Below are 16,770 nucleotides of genomic sequence, written 5' to 3'. Positions count from 1 at the left end.
TTAGAACCCCATTTATTGTGCACCTCACTGAATGACTGACCACTCAAATCCTCTAGCTCTGCTCTGAACAAAACCCACCGCCCGGGCTCCAGCCAGCTGAGGAAAAAGCAGATCTCAGCACAAGTTAGGATTAGACTGGCAACCTACTTTACAGAGTCAATCATTACAAGATTGAACCACATCTGTCTGTTTTTAATGCATGGCTGCATTAACCCCAAGCAAAACCACAGTGGTTAAAAAAGAAATGTTTGGAAAAGAAAACACTGAAGTCATTAAAACTTTGAGCAAAAATTGCTAATTGCATTTAGAATGGAATGGGAATAGAATAAACCAGGTTGGAAGAGACCTTTGAGATCATCAAGTCCAACCTATCACCCAACACCATCTCATCAACTAAACCATGGCACCAAGCACCCCAGCCAGTCTCTTCCTAAACACCTCCAGTGATGGTGACTCCACCACCTCCCTGGGCAGCACATTCCAATGGGCAATCACTCTCTCTATGAAGAACTTCTTCCTAACCTCCAGCCTAAACCTCCCCTGGCACAGCTTGAGACTGTGTCCTCTTGTTCTGGTGCTGCTTGCCTGGGAGAAGAGACCAACCCCCACCTGGACACAACCTCCCTTCATGTAGTTGTAGAGAGCAATAAGGTCGCCCCTGAGCCTCCTCTTCTCCAGGCTAAGCAACCCCAGCTCCAAGCAATAGATAAGTAAAGCACAGCAATAGATAAGTAAAGAATCTGCTAAGCAGGGGGAGGGGGGAATAAAAATCAGCAGGACTCACCAATTTCTGCTGTGACACACAACATGCTACTGGACAATTTCCTCTAGCCAGTAATTAAAAGTTCCAGTACAAAGAGGCAAACTGATTAAAAGACAGCTGCTAAATCTGTGACGCAACCAAAAAAGCCCAAACCTAGCTGGGAAAGGAAAAAGTGAAAGATCCTCTGTGAAAGAGAATCCCACTCCTTTCAGCCTCTCATTGTCTGGGCTGACTTCTGGCAGAGGAAAATGGGGATACATGGAAGCTTCATCTGAAAGGTCAGAGCGTTTCCTTCCTTCATCTTTCACCATGACCAGTTTTAGAAGGCATTAAACATTCAGGACAGCCCTATCTAAACAAATTTTTGCTTATCCTGTCATTGAATTAAGTTCAACCATTTCCAGTAAGAAAAAAAAAAACCACAAACACAAAAAACCCAACAACAGACCCACCAACCAACACTCCCCAAATCAGCTCCAAAATATGGTATCTATCCCAGTCACTAAAGGCAAACTTGAGTCCATGCCAAAACAGCAAACTAAGCTAAAGAGAGACAAGGAACTGTTGTACAGCTGACAGGTTGAAAAGGCAGAAATTACAACAAGGGTACTGCATTTTCTAAGATGCAGTCTGCTTCAGTCACAGATTCACAGAATGGGTTGGGTTGGAAAAGACCTTAAAGATCATCCAGTTCCAACCCCCCTGCCATGGGCAGGGACACCTCCCACCAGCCCAGGTTGTTCAAGGCCTCATCCAGCCTGGCCTTGAACACCTCCAGGAAGCAGGCATCCACAACCTCCCTGGGCAACCTGTTCCAGTGTCTCCCCACCCTCACTGTCAAGAATTTCTTCCTAATCTTCAGTCTGAATCTGCCCTCCTCAAGCTTCAATCCATTTCCTCTCATCCTATGGCAAACAGCCTTTGTAAAGAGTCCCTCCCCAGCTTTCCTGCAGCCCAGCACCTTCACCTTGACACCCTCACTTATTTATAGACAAGATGCCCTCTCATCATTCTCAAGAAGACCGAACAGCCCCCAGGTCCTTCAGCCTTTCTTCAGAAGATGGATGTTGAAGTGCTCCAATCATCCTTGTGCCCTCCACTGGACTCTCTCCGATAGATCCCTGTCTCTCCTGAGCTGGGCTGCCCAGAACTGGACACAGTATTGCAGCTGTGGTCTTGCCAGAAAGCTTTACCATTCTAAGTACAGCACTGGAGCTGCTTCTACCTTTGCAGTCCCAAGGTAGGAGCATTCACACAGCTCATTACAGCAGTGTAATTAGGGGGCACATGTTCCTCCAAGAGGCAGAGGAGCACCTGAGTGGGGCCTGGTGGGGGTGAATCATTTGATCTTTTTAACAGTTGCTCACAAGCTCAGTACTGCTGCAGCCCCACAAGGCACTTCCTGCTTTTGTCTCTGGAGAGGTTTTGTTGTTTGGTGTTGGCTTTTTTTAATATATATATCAAACTAGGCAAATTTTAACACAGCAACTGCAGCTGCTTTGCAGCTTACATCTGATCAGCCAACACACAGAATTAAGTATTCTAATTTTCACTTAAGCAGAGCATGCAGGCAGCTTATCTACAGAAACTTTAATATGCTTGTTCTTATCAGCTAGATCTGAGAGTCATCCATGCTTGCAAGAAACCACAACTCCCTCAATGTTTTATCAAAGCATGCTCCAAATGCCAATATACAGACTGACCTCTCCTATGCCCCCAGCACAAGAAGGACATGGAGCCCCTGGAGCAGGTCCAGAGGAGGCCACAAAGAAGAATAGAGGGCTGGACAACCTCCCCCATGGGGACAGGCTGAGAGAGTTGGGGTTGTTCAGCCTGGAGAAGAGAAGGCTCCAGGGAGACCTTAGAGCAGCTTTCCAGAATCTGAAAGGGCCTACAAGAAAGGTGGGGATGGACTTTTGAAAAGGGCTTGTTGTGATAGGATGAGAGAGAATGGATTGAAGTTTAAGAAGGGCAGATTTAGACTGGAGATTAGGAAGAGGGTGGGGAGACACTGGAACAGGTCACCCAGGGAGGTTGTGGATGTCCCCTCCCTGGAAGTGTTCAAGGCCAGGCTGGATGAGGCCTTGAGCCACCTGGGCTCATGGAAAGTGTCCCAGATGGATGGAACTAGATAATCTTTAAGGTCCTTTTCAACCCAAACCATTCTATGAATTTATGCTGGACTCTACTCACTGAACACATTCCCTGCCCATCAGGGGTTGTCCACAGTCAGCCATCCTTACAGGACTTACAGGATGATTCCAGTTAGAGCACAGATGCAAGAAGCTTGCAAACATAACAATTAAGCACTGATCAGCAGCAAAACATCAGGATTCAGTGCAGGAGATCAGCAAAGGAAAGGTTTTGTTTAAGTTTGTGAACGACCCACAGCAAGGCAAATTTCTCCCAAGCTATTTTCTGCCTGGGGTTCTGAAATGGAATAGATGTAATCAGAGCCACTGCAGCATGGAAACCACCAGGATGCCAACAGAAGTGCTTTAATCTAAAGCAAACATCTCCACATGATGGAAAGGAGAGAGCAGGGGGAGAGCACAGGCAGCTTGCAATCTCACAAGACAAAAGTCATTCGCTACTGGGCAATTCTTTGTGCACATCATCACACAGCTGAATCGGCTTGGCTGCCATTGAGAAACAGATCCTGGGGCCACAGGGACAGCCAAAGTATTTGTCACTGACAAAGGGCTGCCCCACAGATCTGTTATTCCTGTGCCAGATTCATGCAGCCTGACATCTATATCCAGTGTGCACACAGCTGGAGAGGTATCAGAGACAAAGGGAGGATGAAGCCTTCATGGATTCTCAGAGCATGCAACCACCTTCAGGAATGCTACCAGACTTAGCACCACTGAGAAAGCATTTCTTCAAAGCCCACAGGAAACAGGCTTTCCATTTTTGGCTCCCAGATATTTGAGGAGGCTTCTCATTGCCATACAGCTGATCATTGTGCTTCAAATTTACCAGCAGAGCAAACCCATCCAAATACAACTTGGGGATGAAGACGAAGAGATTTCACAGGGGGGTCTGAATAAACAAGGTCCCTCAACAGAACAAACCTTGTTCAGAGTGTCTAGAGTCCCCTTCCTGCCTGTCCTCATAACCTATTACATTTTTCCCCTCAAATTTTCTAATAACAACCAACCAACCAAATCCCAAGCCTCCACCTCACTATTTCTATGCTCTTTGTTATTTCCCCCCCCACACTCTTTACCTAGCTGTTGAAATGCTCTTTTGGGGCCAACTGTAGGTTTGAGCTAAAAGTTTCATTTTCATAAAAAGGAAAGGAAAGGCAAAAAAAACCCCCAACCAAAACCCAAGCAACTTAGTCCCTACAGGTTTTCTAAATAACATTTGGGGAGAACTATATTCCCACTTCCTAATAAAACAGAGGAATCAGCTTGTTTTGGAGGAAGCTTCAGCCAGTTTCTGAAGCCATTTGCTGATCCAACAACACAGACTCATAGAATGGTTTGGATTGGAAGGGACCTTAAAGATCATCCAGTTCCATCCCCCCTACCATGGGCAGAGACATCTCCCACTAGCCCAAGTTGCTTGAGGCCTCATCCAGCCTAGCCTTGAACACCTCCAGGGAGGGGGCATCCACAGCTTTCCTGGGCAACCTGTTCCAGTGTCTCCCCACCCTCAATATTCTGAGCAGCATCTTATAGATCAGAAACAGCCATTTTCTCCATATATGAAGAGCAACAGATGGAGCAAGCTTTTCAGCCCAGCCCGAGTGCTGTGATGCTCCTGTCACTGCAGCAAGCAAGCAGGTTCAGTGAAGCTGCCTCCCAGGAGCTGCAGAGCCACCATGACAAAAACAAAGGGAGAGAGGAAAGGGGCAGGGTTCTCTCCCATCTGGCTGAACTCCAGCAACAGCATTTAGAATTTGCAGGCTGCCCAAAACCCAAACCTGTTGCAAAGCTATTTCCTCTCCCCCCTTCCAGCTAAGCTTAATTATCTGCTTCTGCTTTACACGTGACCCAGGAGCTCTGCTGAGAGAAATCCTCCTCCGGGAAGGCTGCTGCTGTCAAAACAAGCCCTGAGCAGCACCCAGTGCCTCTTCCCCTCTGCCTGGCACCCAGCAGGCAGCATTACAGTATCTCACACCAGGCAAGCATGTTTCACACCACCAGGAAAGAAACTTTTGTTTTCTGGCTTAAACCAGAGACTGCAGGGCTGGATGCCTAGGGTCAGAGCCCAGCCAGATAGCCCATCTGTGGAGGGGGAGTCAATGAAACATCAGAACAGGTGCAGGCACCCAAAACCCAGAGTTACCATCTCCCTGATGAGTGCAAAAGCTGGTAATAAGCCTACTAAAAGGAAAAGGGAGAGGAGGTCAAGGTTTGCTATGCAATACGTAGAGCTGAAGCTGCACTGGTTAACATCCAAAGTAAACAACACTCCAGCATTTAAAGTTCTCCCCACCATGCCTACATCTTTCCACACTGGAAGAACAAAAAAAGCCTTCTTGCCTTGAGTATTTTTCCTGCCCCCCTCCCCCCCACCCCCCAGCATTACAGGGTTTTATTCTCCCAACAGTTTCTATAATGTGAGTGGGCTGAACATTTTATGTAACTTCACAGACCTGACAGATCTGAGTGTAAATCTCAGGGCTCTCAGTACCGCTTGAAGAGCTGCAGTGCTTGGCAACATCACACCAACCAAATGGTGAGTAAGTGCTAGCAAATTGTACACCAAGGCACCCACCACTGCAGCAACCAACCCAGGTACAGAGCAGAGTTCTTTCAGCTCTTGCCCCCATTTTCAAGCTATCAGAGATTCACAGATTGCATCAGGTTGGAAGGGACCCTCAGAGGGCATCTTGTCCAACCTCCCCTGCAAGCAGCAGGGACATCTCCAACTAGAGCAGGCTGCACAGAGCCACATCAAGGCTGATCCTGAATGTCTCAAGGGATGAGGCCTCAACCACATCCCTGGGCAGCCTGTTCCAGTGATTCACCACTCTCATTGTGCAGAACTTCCTCCTGATGTCCAACCTAAATCTCCCCTGCTCCAGTTTCAAACCACTGCCCCTCATCCTAACACTGCAAGCTCTTCCAGTCCCTTGTCAGCTTTTCTGTAGGTCCTCTTCAGCTATCACAATGTAGCTCTAAGGTCTCCCTGGAGCCTTCTCTTCTCTAGGCTGAACAGCCCCAACTCTCTCAGCCTGTCCTCACAGGAGAGATTCTCCAGCCCATTGATCATCTCTGTGGCCCTCCTCTGGACCCACTCCAGCAGGTCCATGTCTCACTTGTGTGTTAGGAGATATATTCTTTAACTGTTGAAGGTTTTATTGTAAGTCAAGGGTAGAGAAGGCGGCTGCCACAAAGGTATTCATTTCCCCAGTGCCCTACAGACTTGGATGCATCCTTACAACAAAGAAAATCCCACAACAATTGCAAACAGCTCTCTCTGCAGTATCCCCATACCACCTTCACCAGCCAAAATGATTGAGCTTGTTGGTTTGCTAAGATCAGATCTGCACCCACATGAACCACTTCTGCTACTCAAACCGCAGGGACTGTGCAAGGCAAACCACAACCTATCATTTTGTGTCTCTCAACAGACAGCAAGAACAAATTGCCAACTGGAGAGCTGCAGTTCATCATGAGGAGATCTCTAAGCTAAGAGCTTTTATCCTTGACACAGAACTATTTCTTATAAAGCAGCATTCCCCACTTCCTTCACATTGAGGAAGTCCACATCCCATAAATTCATCCCCTTCTGTTACAGCTCCTCCTGAATATACCCCTCCCCCCCACCCCCCCAGTTGTTCTGGTGCTGCTTAGCTAAGTCAGGTTATTGATGGTGATACAGTGGGCTGCAGCAGCAGGAAAAAAATCATACATCATCCCTGGGTTTAAAAGAGTGATTTGAGAACAGCAGCTTGCTTTTGGCTGACATCCCTCCCTACCTAGGGACATCACAGCAACATGATTTTGCAGAAGGCAGAAATAAATATCTTATCAACACAGAGCAGAAGACAGAACTATTTTCTTCCTTGCAAGCAAGAACCCTGAAAGGGAACTTAGCAAAAGAACTGCAAATATTATCATCATGGCTCAAACATGGGATTGATGTCACTCAAACCAGAATGAAATCTTGGAAGGCACTGCAATAGCTGAAAGAGTTTTCTGGTCCTGACCAGTACCACACAGCTTGCTCAAGGAACTCTCTGACACCAAATATATACTCAGCCCTCCACAGAAAAATTAACAGTTGTAGCCCTGGCTTGCCAGGGTTTCTTGCCTTAAGCCAGCAGGTCTCAGGCCCTGATGGCTGCCATTTGCCTTCAGAATGCACTGGCAGACAGGAAACCTCTCTCCTATCTGGCAGTTGCCACCACCTCTCCCATTTCTCTCCCTCTCACTCATTTCCTATTGGCTTTCTCATCATCTTACACTGCAGCTTTTTCCTATTTCCTTTTTCTCCTCACTCATTATAACTCCCCTCTTTCAATTCTCTTCTTTTTCCAACACTTTTCTGGCAGCTTTGATCTCAGTCTCTGCTCATTGGAATATTCCTTTACATCTGGGTGCAACAGAAGCCTGCAATGGTGCCGGTGTGCCACAGGAGTGCTGAGAGGAGACGCCTTGTCTGATGAGCTGCCAATAAGCTACACTAACAGCCACTATCGTAACAGGGTAAAAAGACTTGCAAGCAGCCATCAGATACTTTAGGTGAGCCTGCAGGTTGAAGCTTGTATGTTTATGGGAGTGGCAGACTCAGAGCCCTGTACCCGTCTCGGATCAGTCTAGTGCTTTATTACACAGCTGGGTCTTTTCCTCCAGACGGGGAAACGTTTGCTCAGGTCAATTCAGGTCCCACCTAAGCTTTACAATCCCCTTCCAGCACTACAGAACCATAGAATGGGTTGGGTGGGAGAGGACCTTGAAGATCATCTAGTTCCACCCCCCTGCCATGGGCAAGGGACACCTTCCACTAGCCCAGGTTGCTCAAAGACTCATCCAACCTGGCCCTGAACAGCTCCCAGGGAGGGGGCATCCACAACATCCCTGGGCATGTCTCCCCACCCTTACTGGAAAGAATGCCTTTCTAAATCTCCCCTCCTCAAGCTTCAATCCCTTCCCTCTTGTCCTATCTCTTCAAGCCCTTGTAAAAAGTCCTTTCCCAGCTTTCTGGCAAGCTCACTTCAAATACTGGAAGGCTGCTCTAAGGTCTCCCTGGAGCATTCTCTTCTTCAGGCTGAACAGCCCCAACTCCTTCAGCCTGTCCCCATAGGGGAGCTGATGTCAGGATGGAGACTCCCTTTTTTCAAGGGGTCACATGGAAAAGACAAGGGGTGATGGGGACAAGTTACTGCTGGGGAGATTCCCATTGGACTCCAGGAGAGAATGTTTCCCCATGAAAACTACCAGATGTTGGAATCATCTCCCAAAGGAAGCAGTGGATTCCCTTACACTGGACAATTCTACGACTCAGCCTGACAGGGTGCTGGGCCAGCTCATTTCAACTCCACTATCACCTAAGGAGGTTGGACCAGATGATCCTTGGGGTCCCTTCCAAGCTGCCATTCTGTGAGCCTGTGAAATTACTTCAAGTGCAGGAACTCCTGTGCTATGCCTTAGGATCTTTTCCACTTCAGGTACTCATCACTCATCCCCAGGAAAGGACACCATTCATTTGCCTTTCCAGTTCCAGAGCAATTTACTGAGGTACCTCACCAAAAGACATTACAGAGCCCAGAAGTTTCAGTGTTGTCAAAACAAAGCTTAAAAATAGCCACAAAGATAATATTTAAGCATTTGCCAACAAATGTAAACAGCAACGTTTCTTATTTACCAGACTGGGCTAAACGGTGGAGCTGTGCAAGAAAGGTTCCTCCTGCCCATTGATCTTGCAAGCCAGGCAGACACAATACTGAAACTGCTCAAGGAAAGGCTGCTGAGTGACAACAAAGAGTAAAGTGGCTTTTAGTAAACGATTGGCGAGTGTCTCAGGCTGAGCATTGTTTGTTTTGACTATTTATACTTGGGCTTACATTTTAAACAGAAGGACACTGTTTTTTCCTGCCATTTTTTGATACATTTATTTTTAAACGTTTTCTTTTAGAAAAGCCAAATGAGTAAAGCCTGCCTCTTCCTGCCTTTTTTTTTTTTCTCCCTCCTGAGTGTGCTGTTCCTATTTTGGATGTATCCTGCCTTGTATTTTATCCCTTGTATACTCTTAATCAACCACTGCAGGTTTACAGCCCTTGTCGGTTTACTGCTTGGCTATGGCTTCCCCTCTCTTTATTTTGAGACCTCTTTTCTTAGATTAAGACATTATATAATCTACATCCAAGCTCCTGATCCTCAGTTTAACCAAGCTGAGACATGAACTAACACTTCTATTCTTTAAACCTAATAATTATCCAGAACAAGACCACAGAACACAGCAGCACCTACCCCAAGCATGCACTGAACTCTATTTTCTCTTGCTGCTATTGACATCTCTTACACAAGAAAGATCTCTTTATCTCAAAGCAGATAAAATATCAGGACTGGAGTGAACAAAGGGAGAGTGCTTAGGCAGAGGAGCATTTGCAGAGCCTTAAGAACGATACAAGAAGCATTTTTATTAGCATGCTTGATCACCCAGTCTAGAAACAAAAGGATAATACAAATGGGATTCATTAAGAAGTCTCCTACTGCTAATTTTCAGAGGGAAGGAAGAGGCATTCAATGAGAAAGCTGCAGGATAAAGCCTTGAAAGCAAGAGCCTAAGCTTATCTTTCAAGCAGCACAGCCAACATACTTCCCCAGTGTCGTGGTTTAACCAAGGACATCTGGTGACCCAGAAGGACCACCAAGAGGTTTGAGTGAAGAATTCAGTCTCCAGACTGAGGCAAACACTGCTCCTCTTTGAGTCTCTCTGCATAACTACAGTCTACAGCACTGGGATGACTAGAGTAGGGGGCTCACAGTGGTAACCATGAGAGGCAAATGAAGCCACCCAGAACACTGTGCAGAAAAAAAGACATTAAAGTAGAAAACCCTGTTGATTATACTCCAAAGCTTCTTGGGAAAGCAAGGGAGCAGAAGCAGGTGCTGAAGCTATTCACTGAATAGGAATCACGTAAAATGCTTAAGGCACAAATTCACCAGGAGACCCCCCCTTGAAATAATCAAAAGATCTTGGGAGACAGTCATAAAATATGGAAAATAACTGGTACAGGTGTCTGCATCACTTTCCCCAGGCAAATGAACACATGAATGCTCTACACTACCTTTAGATGGACTGCCAAATCATCTTCAGTGCCTAAATCACTCCTTTTACACCATGATACACAACAGTGCTGAGAGCAAACTGAAGATTGCTTTGATTTCCAGCAGGAAGAGTGTAGCCAACACTGCCACCCTCAAGGACCAAGAAATTCTGCACCTATATGGGTCATGCTCCTCAATACAGAACTCAGTTGCATAAAAACTGGTCTGAGAAGATCACAAATGAACACTCACAAAGCTCACCAGGGACCTCAGCAGCTTCTGCTCTGAGGCTAAGATGCATCTTTCTTCACAGACTTCTCTAAACAGGACAGCAGCAGGAACTGGTACCATGGTTTAGTAGTCATGAGGTCTTGGATGACAGGTTGGACTTGATGATCTTTGAGGTCTTTTCCAACCTTATTGATTCTATGATTAAGCAGAGGGACTTTTCATAAGGATGTCTAGCAATAGGACAAGGGAGCTGAGGGAGATCAGGGTTAGACTGGAGCTTAGGAAGATCTTCAGTACGAGCATGGTGAGACTCTGGGGCAGGCTGCCCAGGGAGGCTGTGGATGTTTTCTCTCTTGGGGTGTTGGAGGCCGGGTAGGATGGGGCTGTGAGTGAGCTGCTCTGCTGCCCATGGGGGGTTGGAACTGGATGATCTTTTAAGGTCCCTTCCAACCTAAACCATTCTATAACTATGATTAACAAAACAGCACAGGGATCTTAAAGCACTCCCAGGTGCACAGGAGGAAAGGGGAGAGAGACAGCACAGAGGACAACCCATCCATGACAGTCATGAGTCGTGCTACTACCAGCACACAAGCACTGCTGCAACAACTCAGTCTAAGCTCTGTAGAGAACTTCAGCCTGGGAAAGAAAATCAGAGAGATCCTCTCCATCCTGCAGCACATTCACCTAGGCCCCTATGGATATCACCCTGACAGGAATGGTATCCAAGGATCTCAGACTATCACCACCCCTCATCCCCTCCAGGCTTTCCACAACTAGTTCTGGGGAGCCCTCTTCTTTTTTTGCTGCTAAACATATCACACCTTAATTCCTGCAGATCTGGACAAGACCTTTAGAACTCTCAACCTGAAGTAGCTTACATCCCAGTACCGTTCCTAATCTACCCATGGCAAGCACTACTAAATACTGTAACAGGAGTTTATGTGCACTGGGAGAATTATACAATTGAGCTAACAGATGAAATATCATTCCTGCCTCCACCCAAATAATCATGACGCCCACAGCTCTATTCAAAACGAGAAAATCAAGCTCACCTCAACTTCTGTCTCCACTAAAAACCCTAATAAACTATGCAGACTGAACTGGGAGCATTTGCTTCCCAGCCAATGGTAAACATCACAGGCAGCACTGCAACAGCCTCAGTAAAAGCAAAATAAAACAAAGAAGTTCCGCACAGACTACATCAACGGCTGCTTTGCAAACACGTGAAGGGCAAGATGGTTTGCCTCCATGGCTGTTACACTTTTTAAGCCCACAGAAACAGAGCCTGTGCTGCATCTCACTTTCCAGAAATATGGCAGAATGTTTTGGGTTGGAAAAGACCTTAGAGATCATCTAGCTCCAATCCCCTGCCACGGGCAGGGACACTCTCCACTAGCCCAGGTAGCTCAAGGCCTCATCCAGCCTGGCCTTGAACACCTCCAGGGAGGGAGCATCCATTCCTTTGTGTTTCTCTTATTTGCAGTTGGTGCCACTGCACTGGGAAGACTGATTAGTAGTGGGCCTAGGAAGAGGCTATGTTTTTTGACTAGAAACATTACATCTTACAAACTCTGCTGGTTAAATAAATGCCCGATAGCAACAGCCAGCTTCTCAAGAACATTAAGGAGTGGCTTTCTATGGAATTTTTACCCTTGCTCTGCTGGAGAAACAAAGCCCTTTTTCCTCACTGTGCAATTAAAGAAGCCCCAGTTACTACATGGGCTTACAAACAGCCAAAGACAGGGAAAGTGCATCTGAGGAGATAAGAAACAATTAGGGTCTACTTTAGTACCAAGTCAGGAGCAAATCAGTAATTAAAACTTCTCAAGGGTAATTACTTGCAAATTCTACCTCTTCTATTTTCCAATCATAGCAACAGAAACTACAACACAGTTATAAATAAAACTCATTTGCAAGTTGAGTGCATAGGAAGAGTTATCAGTTCCTCACTGAGGTCCTGTGAAAGCTGCAGGAGCCTCCATTCTTTTATTGTGCTTTAATAAACAGAGAGAAACATACAGCAAGTCCTGCAGCCGTGCAATTGCTCAACCCTGCAGCGTGTTTGGAACGGCTACAGGAAGATAAATACAGAGAACTCCCAACAAAACTCAAGCGAAACAACAACAACAAAAAATCAGCAATCAGGCACAAATATTTCTTTAGTGTCATAACAGGATACAGCAGAGTCCTGATCATCCTCTAACGGCCAGGCAGAGTTTGCAAATGGCTGAAATTCATCCCGGCCCCGCTCTGTCCTTGCAAAGAATCAAGCCCTTATCTCGCTCAGCCATGTGTCGCCTCGCCACAAACGGCAGAACAGAGCAACGCCCAGAGCCAGCCCCGCGGTGTCTGGGCCAGAGGAGCTCTGAAGTGAGCACTGCAGGCACTCTCGTGTGCAATCCCACAGAAGAAACAGGAAAACACCTCCTCTAACACACCCTGCTCAGACTGAGGTCCCAAAGCTGGCCCTAGATGGTTGCTGTAGTCCAGTCTCCTCCTTCCAAAAAACATCTGCCAAACCCAAACCAGCATCCAGCAGCAGGACTCCAGCCTAGCACTAGAAACTAGACAGAAAGTAGAGAAAGAACAACAGAAATGTTCAGGCTACAAGGTAAGGCTTAGCTCACCTAAATGAACCTGCCTGAAAGGAGGTTGGAGTGAGGTGGGGGTCAGTCTCTTCTCCCTAGTATCACGTGGTAAGAGGAGAGGAAATGGCCTGAAATTGTGCCAGGGGAGGGCTAGGTTGGAGATTAGGAAAGATTTCTGTACAGAAAGAGTGATCAGGGATTGGAACAGGCTGCCCAGGGAGGTGGTGGAGTCCCCATCCCTGGAGGTGTTGAAGAAACCTACGGCCATGGTGCTTTGGGACACAGTTTAATGGCCATAGTGGGGTTGGGCTGAAGGCTGGACTCGATGACCCTAATTAGAGGCCTTTTCCAACCAAAGCAATTCTATGACTCTATAAATCCAGAACTGGTATTTTGTTATTCACCTGACCCAATTTTGGACACCTACTTCAGCATAAGAAATGGTCCCCTTGATGTGTCTGCTTTCTCCCATAAAGGCAGTCTAGCTGAACAGCTCAGAGGGAGATGCCTACCTGAAAGACTTATTAAACAGGCAAGATAAATGGCAACTTAGGAGGCCTCTAAACAAACACAGCATGGCTAAGGGAGGATTAGATTAAAAGGGTGCAAATGTTTACAAACAAAGCTGCAGAGCAGCAAGGCTGAAGATGAATTGTTTGATATGGTCTACTGGGCCAAAAGATTAGGAAAAGAAGTGAAAGAACAGCCTGAAAGAAAGAAGTAGATGTCACTGCTTAGAGCTCTGACTCTCTCATACAGCCAGAAGTTGTGTAGGGCATCATGGCTATGTTGGACCACTTTTGACTGAAGCCTTTCTAAATCTTAAGCACTATGATACAAGAGAAATCTTCTTCTGCTAGCACCCTGCAAATGCTGAGTTGCTGACCAGGAACAACACGAGTTAGAGGCTTCTTCAGTACCTCAATACACCTTCAGAAGCCTTCATATCCCTTACATCTTTTTAACACTCCTTGTTCCCCCCACTTCCCTCCCTCCTAAGACACTGGAGGAAAAAGAAACAAGAAAACAATGTTGCTTCATGAGACAGCTGGGTAACAGAATCCAACTCAGGGATGGAGTAGAGCTGTTACCAAAATTAACTGGGTTAAGGTTTGATTCACAAAGCAAATTACCCCAGCCACGCAAGAGATGAACTGGCATGGCTGTATTTCAGCACAGTCTCAGACACTGAAACCCACTGAACTTTCCTGGGAAAACAAGAAGGAAAAATAAAGAGCAAAATAGAGGAGGGAGCTTAATGAAAACATCATTTGTCATCTTTGTCACTAGAAACAGCCACTCATCAATTCATTCCTCACTTACATACATATAGACATATCTTTTTAATGCCATAGATTACATCATCATGAATGTGAAAGGCAAACCATGTGAAGGATAGGACAAATGTAACATCAAACAGCTATCAATGCACATGGTATGACTGCCATCTGAAACTGAAGGGATATACAAGGATATACCTGCTGTCTGTAACAGGGATCTAAAGAGCTATAGATAAAATGTCCATCTGTAAAGCTAACAGGAAGGAAAACACAGCCCCACGCTACCCTGTCATGCCCATTTGGCACAGATGCAAGCTGAGCTTTTCTGTTTTAAGGGAGTTTTCAGCTTGATCTCACCATGGAAGGTCACTGATAAATGCAGACAGAAGTGCACATGTCATATGATTTACACCATGGAGATTGAATGACACTAGAAGCATCAAGTTTATTTATATTGCACCTGCTTTACATTCCAAGGGCTAGGGGCTGGGGATTTAAAGAGGCAATACAGAGGTTTCTTGGGCCTAGTGAGAAAGCAGCTTTTCACCAATGTACTTCTAGGACAGCAGTGACCAACAGCTCGCCCTCCTCCAGGTCCTGCACAGTGCTGTAGACAAAAAGGAAGAGGCCTAGATCCAGACACTAGAAAGCAGATGTCTACATGATGAGAACAGGCACCACCACTTCACCCAGTGCTCTGCTCAAAGGTTCAGTCAAGAAACAAATGGCCCACAACAACCGAATCCCCTTTGCAAGCTCTCAGCTGGAGTTCCTTCAGGCCAGAGGTGAAGAGCTGTGGCGAGTCCAGGCCCTGCTTCCCCACATTCCCCCAACCATCACACAACCCTGCCACCAGAAAGCTCTGACTGCCAGCTGTGGAGACAGCAGCTCTTCAGATGACATTAAAAGTCTTTCAAGCCAAAACCCTAATGGAACATCAAACAGAACATCATCTTGACATGACTGAAAGCAAAAGGAAATTAGACCTTTTCTGTCTCCACTGCATTTCAATTTGGCTGCTGAAACTCAATAATGGACAGAATTTTGTTCTGCTAACAAGCAAATTAAATTCCCTGTCCTCACACATTTCCCAGGCATCACACAACTGCTTCATGGGATGAAAATCCTGTCCTTCCTTTTCAGAGCTTGCAACCTGCCAGGAGACACAGGCTCCTAAGTACTTGACAAAATGATCACAAAGCCACTGACATGCCACCCTCTTTTTTTACTGTCACTGCCTTGTCACCTATTCTGCTAGCACAAACACAGCACATAATTCATTTCAAAGAGGCAGTGCTCTATGAAAAGCACAGCCATGAACACAGATGATACAGGACCCTTTTGCACTGCTCAGGCACTGGAAGGCCTAAGTGTAGCAAATAGCACGCTCCTGAGAACAATTGGGAGTCTCAAAGGTGATCATCCCCATCCCTCTGTCCCAGACTTTGGTTACATACATTCAAACCTTATACACACATACATTCAAACCAAATACACACAACAATGGGAAACAGAATAAAACACATAATACAAGGTTTTTAGCATCCAAGTATCAAAAAGGTATCTTTCCCTTATGTCCAAAGGCATGCAGTCCCTACTTTTGTCTCAAAAGAACATAAAAGAGGTTTCCTATTTGTTTGGGTTTTTTTTCCTCACGATGGAAAAGACGTTTTCCCCTCTTTCTGAAACAACCCAGGACAAATGAGAGAAACCCCAACTGTTAATGACATAAACGTGGCAGCACCCACAGAGAAGCCCAGAGGCCTGAGCAGGTATCTAAGGTGAGGAACAGATTAACGCTAAGACCATGTAGACACCAGTAGACATTCCTGCTCATCAACTCTCCCTCCTGCCCTCACCTGAAGTGACCTCTCTTCAGAAGGCTTCAATGCTTGACCTAATGACAAGCAAGCACATCCTCCACGCTGTTTTTGAGCTCAGGCTCCAGCTGCATCCTAAACTCTTGTCACTTTTCCTGCTTGAACTTCTCGCAGAAACTGTTCCTTTTGGTGATCCTCCCAGTACCAACCTGTCCTGGAAGCTGAATTGCAATCCCTGGCTCTTACAAAGTCAGCCTAGCAGGCTTGAAAGCAGTTGGACTTGAAATACTTCAGTCTCAAAGTGAACGCAGCTGCCTTGACGCTCAGCCACTCCAGGTACATCCCCATTCCCAGAAACTCAGATTTAATGCTGTTTTTCTGATTCCATCCGTCCCACTGTCACAGAAGTCAGAACGCAAAGCAAAGGAGCTCTGGGTAGAGCCAAGACTTCAAGAAAATTAAAAGCAAGAAGAAAACTCATTTTATACTGACCTGTCCGTGATTGTAGACTGTGTGCCACTCATTGGAGCCTTTGGCAAGAAGTCGTATTATCCAATTTACATTTTACTATTACTGCAGGAATACTAACGAGGCTTTGCCCCCCACTGAGGTTCAGGATCCAGCCTTGCTCCAGAAGAGGCATGCACAGAAGACAAATTCAGTTCAAGGGCAGAAGGAAAAAAAAAAAAAAAAAAAAAAAAAAGAAGAAAGAAAAAAAGAAGAGAAAGAAAAAAACCGAAACGAAACAATTCCAAAACTCTTCTTGCAGTCACTCAGAATATCCAGACCACGGAAGTGGGGTGTGGAGGATGTTCAAGAAAAACTCCAGCAACACAAAAACAACAAGCTGCTCCC

At 46.0% G+C, this 16,770-nt stretch overlaps 1 protein-coding gene across 1 annotated transcript in view; it reads right to left on the bottom strand.

Moving 5' to 3' along the window:
- The window catches only part of ARHGEF12 (Rho guanine nucleotide exchange factor 12), a 78,264-nt gene extending 61,654 nt beyond the window's left edge, over positions 1-16,610 (bottom strand). The window contains exon 1 of the mRNA XM_054175966.1: positions 16,408-16,610. Within this exon, the coding sequence (XP_054031941.1) occupies positions 16,408-16,439 (32 nt within the window). The 5' untranslated portion in view covers positions 16,440-16,610. The remainder of the gene's footprint in view (positions 1-16,407) is intronic.
- Positions 16,611-16,770: the final 160 nt, after the last annotated feature.

This window comes from Dryobates pubescens, chromosome 34 (genome assembly GCF_014839835.1).
Source record: "Dryobates pubescens isolate bDryPub1 chromosome 34, bDryPub1.pri, whole genome shotgun sequence".
NCBI classification, from domain to species: Eukaryota; Metazoa; Chordata; class Aves; order Piciformes; family Picidae; genus Dryobates; species Dryobates pubescens.
The sequence above is the reverse complement of the archived record's forward strand: the minus strand, read 5'-3'. Positions and strand labels throughout refer to the sequence as shown.